Source organism: Plecotus auritus (genome assembly GCF_963455305.1).
Source record: "Plecotus auritus genome assembly, chromosome: 7".
Lineage (NCBI taxonomy): Eukaryota > Metazoa > Chordata > Mammalia > Chiroptera > Vespertilionidae > Plecotus > Plecotus auritus.
Genome location: NC_137774.1, coordinates 25,570,293 through 25,580,921, shown reverse-complemented (window position 1 = coordinate 25,580,921; position 10,629 = coordinate 25,570,293). Strand labels below are relative to the sequence as shown.

General features: G+C 42.9%; 2 protein-coding genes across 3 annotated transcripts in view; one reads left to right on the top strand and one right to left on the bottom strand.

Moving 5' to 3' along the window:
- The first annotated feature begins 296 nt into the window (after nt 1-296).
- Nucleotides 297-10,629, top strand: part of PPM1E (protein phosphatase, Mg2+/Mn2+ dependent 1E) — a 114,179-nt gene continuing 103,846 nt past the window's right edge. For both annotated transcript variants that reach the window (XM_080679843.1, XM_080679844.1), the window contains exon 1: nt 297-912. In XM_080679843.1, coding sequence (XP_080535969.1) covers nt 428-912 — 485 coding nt within the window. In that variant the 5' untranslated portion in view covers nt 297-427. The remainder of the gene's footprint in view (nt 913-10,629) is intronic.
- LOC308254211 (uncharacterized protein) lies at nt 968-9,347 on the bottom strand (the record flags this gene model as incomplete). The annotated part of the gene is given in 3 exon segments (XM_080680140.1): nt 968-1,468; nt 8,720-9,272; nt 9,274-9,347. Coding segments are annotated over 3 exon segments (1,128 nt in total).

Below are 10,629 nucleotides of genomic sequence, written 5' to 3'. Positions count from 1 at the left end.
ATCCATACAATAAAGATATTCAGAGTTGGAGAGAGGGCAAGTCAAGTGTCCTTTCAACTTCGGGAACTCGACGGGAAGGACCCTGAAATTAATTAGAGCCGGTTGCCATGGCGACAGTCTCCAGGCAGCGTGGGCTGAGCTCTCTGTAGGGCTAGAGGATGGGCCTCCGCTGGACCCTGAGCGCGTGCCCGCAACCAACTTTCCCTCCAGATCCAAGGAGCGGCGCGCTCCGCCCCCGCGCCGCGCACGTCGGCACTCGGCGGCGCGCACGCCTGCGGGAGCCCTCTCCAGGCAACCTAGTGCTGATCGCTCGTGCCGGTGCGGCCGTCAGCCGCCCTTGTGGGAGCCGAGGCTCAAGAGCAGCCCCCTCCCCTTCCTGGGCTTCCCCCCCACCCACTTCCCGGTCGGCGCCGGGGCTAGAGCAGCGATGGCCGGCTGCAGTCCTGAGGAGAAAACTTACCGGCGCTTCCTGGAGCTGTTCCTGGGCGAGTTTCGCGGACCCTGCGGCGGCGGTGAGCCGGAGCCGGAACCCGAACCCGAACTCGAGTCGGAGCCCGAGCCCGAGCCCGAGCCCGAGTCCGAGTCCGAACTGGTAGCGGCTGAGGCGGCCGAGGCTTCGAGTGAGGAGCCCGGGGAGGAGGCGGCCGCGGTAGCCGCGTCGGAGGAGGGGGAGCAAGAGCAGGACCAAGACCCCGAGCCCGAGGACGAGGCGGTGGAGGACGAGGCGGTGGCGGCGGCGGAGGGCGAGGAGGAGGCAGCGGCAACCCCGGGGCAGTCGGCCGTGCCGCCGCCGCCACCGCAGCCCCAGCTGCCGCCGCTGCCCCCGCTCCCGCGGCCGCTGTCGGAGCGCATCACCCGGGAGGAGGTGGAGGGCGAAAGCCTGGACCTGTGCCTGCAGCAGCTCTACAAATAGTTAAGTAGCGGGGCTGGGCTGGGGGTGGGCCCGCTATCCCTGCCGCGTCGCCCCTCAAACTGCTCTCTTTCCGCTCTTCATCCCCCACCCCCGCGCCTTGGCGTCGCTGAAAGCGCCCCCACTGCTCCGACTCCGGCGGTCGGCTGCGAGCTGCCCACGCCCGCCTCGGCCCCCGCGCCCTCCCGCCGTCCAGGCCCCTTCCTCCCCGTTCACCTCGACCTCCCACTTCTTGGTCCACTTCACAAACCCTTTCCCCTTCGTGCCTCGAAGGTCCTGAGAGTTCCCTCTTCCCAGGTCCCTTCCTCCTGGCGCTTTTCTCCCGCCCGGGTTTGTCTTTTTTTTCTTTTTTTTTTTCGGTCTGAGTGCCTTGTTTGGCGGCGGAGACGCGCGACTCGGTTCTAGGCTGATGAGAGGTGCCTCCTGCGTAACCGCACCAACAGGGATGATACCGGCCCGCAGCCACAGGAGAGAGATGCGAGTCGGTTTTTCCGTCAGGCGCTCAACGTTGGAAGTGAAGAGCTCTTTAGATGCCTTAATACACTGGAGTCTAGTATCCTAGTTTAAAGATATTTGATAACTCATGATTGAGGGAAGGGGATGGAATTGGGAAGTAAGGATAAGCAAAATTTTACGAGCGAGCCTTCTGGTGAAAGACACCTGAAAAAGCCCCAATTCGTTAAAGTGGAAAAGTCAGGCTGGTTTGATAAAATTGCAATTAGAAGCAGTATTTTCAGTCCATTAAGTAGATGGGGTCGGGGAGAGAAAGCAGATGGCTTAGCTACACAGAGGAAAGTCGAAAATAGAAAGGTCAAGGCTTTGCCTTTCATCCCGGTTCTGGTTTTTATGAGCTTGAAATAGAAACGGTTTACAATCGTGTCTCTTTCTAAATGGAATTGTTCTGAAATAATGACAGGAGAATACTAACAAGTTTCTGGAAACATTGGTAAGCCTGGGAATCTTTTGTCATTCTGCTGATTGTTGTAAGGAAAGGATAAACTTTGGTCCCCCAAAAGTTTTCTACTGCAAGATTCACTGCAGTGAAATTCACACTCACTTCTTGGATCCTCTCAAAGGCCTGAATTAAGAGAAGGGCCTGGAAAGTAAATGTTTAGTCTTCATTCAACCTATCAGATAGCTGATCAAAATTTTCCTGTTAAAGCTTAAGCTTATCAATAGGTAAGAAACATTTAACATATTGCTGTAGAAATGGACTGTGTTGATGTTCCACACTTTATAAGTGATTTAAATTTAAATTTTGAAATACTCTCCGATTACCAAAGTAATAATGTTGCTTGGCGAATTAAAAAAAAAAATGGCATGTAATACCGCTACCCATGTGGAATTACAAAACAGTATTAACATTTTAGAGTCTTCCTAGTGTTTGTAATTTGCCGTTGAAAGGGCTTCCGAAATGTCATTTTTTAACACTATATAAAAACACTTAAAACTTCTTTTTAAAAACAAAATGAAAATGTTTAATAAAGTGGAAGAATTTACCTCAGAATCAGACTGATTCTATTTGGACAGTTTTTACAAATGCTGTTGCAGAATTTAAAGAGAGAAACATTAGAGAAGTTCCATTAAAAAGAGAGTCATTAGTTCAGAATAACTAGAAACATTTGTCATTCAAGGCTTTTAAAAGAATGAAATCTGCTCTAGACCTGTTGGCTCAGTGGATAGAGTGTCGACCTGGGTCTTTGAAGGGTCCCAGGTTGGGTTCGATTCCCATCAAGGGCCGATCAATGATTCTCTCTCATCATTGATGTTTCTGTCTCTCTTTCCCTATCCCTTCCTCTCTGAAAATCAATAAAAATGTATTTTTTAAAAAAGAATGAAATCTGTATAAAGATGATGACAAGTAGATGTGTGTTTTTCCATATCGAAGGGCAGTGAGATTAGCTTCGATAAATGTGTAAACTAGAAAAAGTATTCAAATGATCCAATGGCTATTGTAATGAAGAATAGTGAATTTGAAGTAATACTACCAAAATTAAAGTTGGAAGATATTATTTTGCTTTAAGTCAAATTTCATCATTTATACTGTGTTTTGTGCAGAGGCCATTACCTATTTTTATTCATATATAAAATGGCTGGTTTGTTTATGTAAACTAACTTCAAGATTTTTAACAGATAAACCAAAACCTAAAAAAGAACCACACAGAACTTAGATATACTTTTTTTAAAAAAATATTATTTTATTGATATTTTACAGAGAGGAAGGGAGAGGGATAGAGATCTAGAAACATCGATGAGAGAGAAACATCGATCAGCTGCCTCCTGCACACCTCCCACTCGGGATGTGCCCGCAACCAAGGTACATGCCCTTGACCGGAATCGAACCCGGGACCCTTCAGTCCTCAGGCCGACCCTCTATCCTCTGAGCCAAACCGGTCTCGGCTAGATATACTTTTAATGCTTTGTTTTTATTTTATTTATAAAAGGAAATCATATCACTTAGTTACAAAAATCAATATTGGAAGACATGGTAGGGGTAGATCATTTTCTGCCCAAGCACTTTATTTTACATATGAGAAAACTATGGATTCAGATTAAAAAATGACAGATTATGTACAAATAATTGCAACAGTTCTCAATACAAAACTTCCCAATATGCCAAGGTTGTGGGTTTGATCCCTGGTCAGGGCACATACAAGAATCAACTGATGAATGCATAAATAAGTGGAACAACAAATAAATGGAAAAACTCCCTGACCTATTTGCAATGTTGGGTTCTCAAATTTCCTAAGAAATATTCTTAAATAACTCTGATTTGGAATATGTTGGAATTGCCTATTTGGGGAAGGTGAAGATTGTTTTTCTAAGTATTTTCTCAAATACCCACCTACTCTGTTTATTTTGGGAATTCTTAATATTCTTTAAAAATTATCATGCTTGTCAAATGCATGCTTAAGTTCTTAAGTGAGGTTACCTGAACTATATATTCACCAATTTGATAGTTGGGATTAGTGTAAGAAGAAATTAACAGTGTTTAATGCCAGTTTCATAAATCTCTAGTGTGTTTTTTTCTGTCAGTATTTTAGAAGTATACAATATGTAGCTGCTAAATACACTGAGGTTCTCTGAAGAAAAAAATAAAGGTGCTTATCTTCTCAATACTGTTTTTCGTATACACTAGTTGAAAATTTGCTTTTAAAAAACAAAGTAAAAGTTTTTTTCAACATTTTGCTTCTCAACAGATTTTTAGAATAAGAACAGCAGATATATTTATCATTCATCATTTTGGTAAATTCAAAGCCCAGGACTAGCTTGAGATAAACAGTTACTTAGGTAAATAAAGGATCAAGGTTTAAATGGACAAAACAGTTATAATTAGCAACATAAGAGTTTTTCAGAGCAGTATTTGGGATAATGTTTTTGCCTTTAGTCTTAAAAATGGCAAATATGTACTTAGATATTCTTCTACTAGATAACAACATGTAACGTTTTGAAATAATGAAGTATTTTCTAATGACATGATATTAGGATTTCTGAGGTCAGTGAGAGATTCTCTTTTAAAAGAAGGTAGTGACACCCAAGCCCACATGGCGCAGTGGTTGAGCGTCTGCCAATGAGCCAGGAGATCAGGGAAAATGCCTAGATTGGGGGCTTGATTCCCAAGTGTGGGGCGTGCAGGAAGCCACTGATCAGTGATTCTCTGTCATCATTGACGTTTCTATCTCTTTCTCCCTCTCCCTCTCTGAAATCAATAAAAATATATTTAAAAAGGAAAAAGTGAGATATTTTATAGCTTTGAAGTAATTTGCAAATAAAAATTTTATAATTGGTCTTACAGTGGATGTGAATATGAGGCTACTTGTATAGGTTACATGGGTCAATACTGTGCATTTTATTTCTTTGTATTATACTGAGGATAAATCTATTAATTCCATCCCGGAAGAAACACTCTTAAGTTGTTACTAGAGGTACATGTCACTACGTTTTTAGAGCAGTATTTCCTCAGTTATGCATTTGTCTGCGTGGATTTCTCAAGGCGGGGGAAGATAGATATCCCAGCCACTAGTTGAAAATTACCATGCTGGCAAAGTTAAGTAGTTCCAGATGGCTTACAGTAGTAATGAGGGGTGTGTATTTTAAAAAGGGCTTGGAAAATAAAATCATTGATTAGAGACACTAATAATTCAGTCATATTGAATTAACCTATATAATAGAAGGCTGATATGCAAATCGACTGAACGGTGGAATGACCAGTCGCTATGATGCACACTGACCACCAGGGGGCAGACGCTCAACGCAGGAGCTGCCCCCTGGTGGTCAGTGCGCTCCCAGAGGGGGAATGCTGCTCTGCCAGAAGGCTGGTGGGCCCAAGGCTGGCGGGCCCAGTGGCGGTGGTGGGAGCCTCTCCAACCTCCGCAGCAGTGCTAAGGATGTCTGCCTGCCGGGGAGCGGGCCTAACCTGTCAGTCGGACATCCCCCAAGGGCTCCCAGACTGCGAGAGGGCGCAGGCTGGGCTGAGGGACACCCCGCCCCCCCCCCTTGCAAGTGCACGAATTTTGTGCACCGGGCCTCTAGTGTGCATCATAATGACTGAGATAGGTCAGAAAATCATTAAACTTTGTCTCACAAAGTTGAAAAATACATGGATGGGAGTTATAGTAATCATTTAAAACTACATATTTTTTCTTATTCTAAAGTAACTAGAGGCCCAGTGCACGAAAGCGTGCACGGGTAGGGTCCCTAGCAGCTTCCAGCTGGTGCCTCCCTTTCCCAGCTGCCAGCTACGGGCCAGGGCCTTCCTTCGTTCCATGCTGCCCCCTGGTGGTCAGTGCACATCATAGCGAGCGATTAAACTCCCGGTCTCCTGGTCGAACTCCTGAGAGGACACTTTGCATATTAGGCTTTTATATAGAGAGAGATGTTCATTATAAGAAGAAAACGACATTAGCAAAAAAAGAAGAAAATAAATACCAACCATTCAGTGTTAACTGTACTTTTCAGGTTCTCCTTCCTCTCAGGCTCCCACCTATTCTCTGAGTTTTTAATACATTGCCTTTTCTTTTATTATTGGGCCTTGGCCTTTCAAGCCTGGCTGACTTGACTCCTTTAGCTTTGGTAATTGTAGTTATGCTAATGTCCTCCGATTTTATCTCCATCCCTGCTTTGACAGATAATGGAACAGTCTACCTAAATGTCTAAAATGCTTCTCAAATTAAACTGTCCAAAATTGAGTTCAGTCCGCCAACCGCAACCTGGGTATGCGCCCTAACTGGGAATCAAACCTGCCACCTTTTGGTGTATGGGACAATGCTTCAAGCAACTGAGCGACACCAGCCAGAACTGATTTTTCTTAAGAATATGTTTCTAGTGTTGGACTATGTTAAAAGATATTGACATATCTTTTAAAGATGTTAAGAAAGACTTTATTCGAGAAGAACCACTGCAGTGGGGGAGAAAGATGAGGCTCGACTCTGAGACAAATTTAAAAAATTTTTTGAGGGGGAGAGAGAGAGAGAGAGGGAAACATGGATTGGTTGCCTTCCTTACGTGCCCTGATCTGGGATCGAACCCATAACCTGCCTTTTGGTGTACTGGAAGAAGCTCCAACCCAATGGAGCCACCTGGCCAGGGTAGCTATGAGACATTTGATCATAGTTTTAAAATGTCCTCCAATAAGGTTTTGCTAGTTTACCCTCTAAGCAGATATATATAAGAAAAAACTGCCCTAACCGGTTTGGCTCAGTGGATAGAGCGTCGGCCTGCAGACTCAAGGGTCCCAGGTTCGATTCCAGTCAAGGGCATGTACCTGGGTTGCGGGCACATCCCCAGTAGGGAGTGTGCAGGAGGCAGCTGATCGATGCTTCTCTCTCATTGATGTTTCTAACTCTCTATCCCTCTCCCTTCCTCTCTGTAAAAACTCAATAAAATATACTTTAAAAAAACAAACAAACAAAAAAAACTTCCCAGTACGCCAAGGTTGTGAATTTGATCCCTGGTCAGGACACATACAAGAATCAACTAATGAATGCATAAATAAGTGGAACAACAGATTGATGTTTCTCTCTCTCTCTCTCTCTCTCTCTCTCTCTCTCTCTCTCTCTTTCTCTCTCTCAATCAAACAAATAAATAATAAAGCCCAGCTGGCGTAGCTCAGTGGTTGAGCATCAACCTATGAACCAGGAGGTCAGGGTTCAATTCCCTGTTAGGGCACATGCCTGGGTTGGGTTGCGGGCTTAATCCCCCAGTATGGGGCGTGAAGGAGGGAGGCAGCCAATCAATGATTCTCTTTCATCATTGATGTTTCTATCTCTCTCTCTCTCCCTCTCTGAAATCAATAAAAAATGAAATACTACATATTAAAAAGATTATTGGTATTATGAAATAATGTAAACCTTTGGAAAATAATAAAGCAAAACCCATATACCCACCATGCAGTTTTAACAAATTATCATAATTGTTTAAGATTATTTTAAGGAAATAAAAATTTCATATGGAATTGAAGACTTTATTGTTATTCTCTTCTCTGAACCTATTCCTTTTTCTTTCTTCCCAGAGATAATCTGGAAATTCTGAGACTGTATCCTTCTGGTCTATATTTTTATGCTTTTACTACAAATGAGTTTGTCTGGAGATATTTTTTTCCATTTTGTACTTTACTAACTCTGTAATAGATTTTGATTTTTCAATTTCAACATTAATTATTGAAGTAGTCAAGGGCACTTGTTTTCTATAGTTTTAACTCCTAATGTAGTAGCCATCTACTCAACATAGTGTCTCTTTGGGAAAGAAATCCTTTTTCATTTTTAAAAGTTAAATAAAAAGAGGAGAAATATTTTTGCTCAGTTTGGAGTCTGTATTAATGTCATGTATCCAGTATGAGATTTTTTAGAAGCCAGTAAAATACATACTGGTTATAATATCAGTGGGTTATATAAATTAACACAAAGCAATGATCATTTGTATTCTACAAGTGTCATGGTATACAGTTTCCCACCATTGGGTTCATATTCTATAACATAGTTTGGAATCATTATCATTGTAAAGTTCTTATTCCTTCGAATGATGAATTTAAAAATGGCTCAAAGTAAAGGTTGTACTTCAGAGTCAGAATTCCATTTTATATGTTAAAATATTCAGTTTATGTTCAACATGTAATACTAAAGTAAAACTATACTTGACTATCAAGGAGAGGAGGAAGGAAAAGGACAAGTATTATATCAGCTTCTAGTGCAGATTTGTAAAAATAATGTGAAGATTAAAATATATTAGAGATCAAATATAAAATGAAAACACTCTCTCAGAAAGAGGCCTTACCAGTACTCTTACTCAAGCCAACTAATTAAACTAGTACATTTTTATATTCTTTTTTTATTTTTTTCAGCATCCAAAACCTTTTTATTTTTATTTATTTATTTATTTAAAATATATTTTATTGATTTTTTACAGAGAGGAAGGGAGAGGGATAGAGAGTTAGAAACATCAATGAGAGCCCTGACCGGTTTGGCTCAGTGGATAGAGTGTCGGCCTGCGGACTCAAGGGTCCCGGGTTCGATTCCGGTCAGGGGCATGTGCCTTGGTTGTGGGCACATCCCCAGTGGGGAGTGTGCAGGAGGCAGCTGATCGATGTTCCTCTCTCATCGATGTTTCTAACTCTCTCTCTCTCCCTTCCTCTCTGTAAAAAAATCAATAAAATATATTTAAAAAAAAAAAAAGAAACATCAATGAGAGAGAAACATCGATCAGCTGCCTCCTGCACGCCCCCTACTGGGGATGTGCCTGCAACCAAGGTACATGCCCTTGACCGGAATCGAACCTGTGACCTTTCAGTCCACAGGCCGACGCTCTATCCACTGAGCCGGTTAGGGCCCAAAACCTTTTTAATAATATGATAGGATTTAGCGTTGTTTTGTAGCCGCGGCTGGCCCGGCGGACTCTTGCACGCTTGAACTTCCAGCCCTTGGATCGCACGTAGGGTTTGGTGTGGGTTTGGTGTGGGTGGGGGGCTCCTGGGGCCTTGCCGAAATGCCTGCACACCTCGCGGCCCTTGCGAGGACCAGAAAGCAAGACAGTGCCACAGCCCGTGGGGGAGTCCAGGGCCAGCTGGTGGAAGGTGAGAATCTTGCCCCCAGCCTTGAGGATGCGGCTCCGGGCACGGCTGCTCACACGAAGGGCACACACCTTCAGTTTGGGCACCTCCTGGATTCTCACGTCATCAGTTATAGTCCCCACAACCACGGCGGCTTTGCCCTCCCGGCCAGGAGGCTTCATCTTGCGGATCTTCCGGGAAAGGGACCCAGGTGACCGGTTGGTGCCACTCATGAACAACCTCTTCAGCACCACTTGGATGAAAGTGGAGGTGGTTCTTCTGGCCAGAAACCTGTATAGCTTGACCAACAAACAGCCTTAGGTAGATGTCCTGGCTCTTGGGCTCCTTGCGCCGAACCTTTCGGTCTTTGTTGTGGCGGATGTGGACTCCCATGATGGCGCCTTCTGCTCCACCAGGTCCGGAAAGAGAGCTATTTTTATATTCTTACATAAGTCAAAATTACCAGACCATGAAACAATTTCTTCTCATTTCCATAAGGAGCATAAAAGATTTTAATTAAGTTTTGCTATGTTTAAAAATTTCCTCAGTTTTAAAAAGTTGTTTATTTTACTATAACTTTTCTAAGTGGTCGTTTAAATAAAGATAGCCTTATGTGTGACTTGGTAATTTTGTGTGAATATATACCGTGAAAAAATTATAGATATTCAGTTTCTGAGGCAGATGTGATCAGTTGCGTTGAAGTAAGATATTAAATCATTTGCTATTTTGTAACATGTATAATTAACAGTAAATCCTAAAACCAATGTGAATAAAGACCGTTTCCGTTTTTGAAACTGACATTAATGGAGTTTATTTTCTTTAGTCACTTGTTTTCCATCTCATTACAGAAAGTATTTCAAGTGGCAAATTAATTTTACTATAATGGTAGCAATATTTATTTAGTTATCAAAAAATTATTAAGTGCCTACCATGTCGCTTACACAGAAATAAAATACTTGTTCCTTTCCTCAAGAAGTGTGTGGTTTAGAGGAAAAGTCAGAGAGGTTAACCTGCAAGTACAGTACAATGCAAGTATAATAAAAGTTATTATTAAATCTGTTACGTATGAAGTGATATTCTAAGCAAAATGCTGTCATTTTCTGTTTTAAGATCAAGAACTTAATGTTTAGCAGCATCCAAGGTCACACAGTGTTAGAATTATTATTTGAATTCAGATGTGTCTGACTCTGAAGCTTATCTTACTGCCTCTATATGCATACTGATAAGAGTACACAGCCATGCAGAGGATTTTATGGGGACACTGAGGGAGATGTGCCAATGTAGGCTGTTGGATCCTGGAAGGTGATACTTAAAATTGAATTTAGAAGACTAAATAGGAATTAGCCAAGAGGAGGAGGGAGCTGAAAATCATTCTAACAGAGAGACTATCATGTGCAAAGTCATGGCAATGAGAGAACATAGACCATTTGGGACTTGTCTGACTCACTGTTATTTCTCTGAATCAAGGACAGTAAACCTGTAAGAAAGACCAGAGAAGTACCCCAAAGGTTATTCATTCATTTATTCATTCAGTAATATGCAAATCGAGCGACCAGGGGAACAACCTGTGGAATGACCGGTCGCTATGATGTGCACTGACCACCAGAGGGCAGACGCTCAACATAGGAGGTGCCCCCGGTTGGGGCTGTCGAACGGGCAACACCAGGCCACCAGC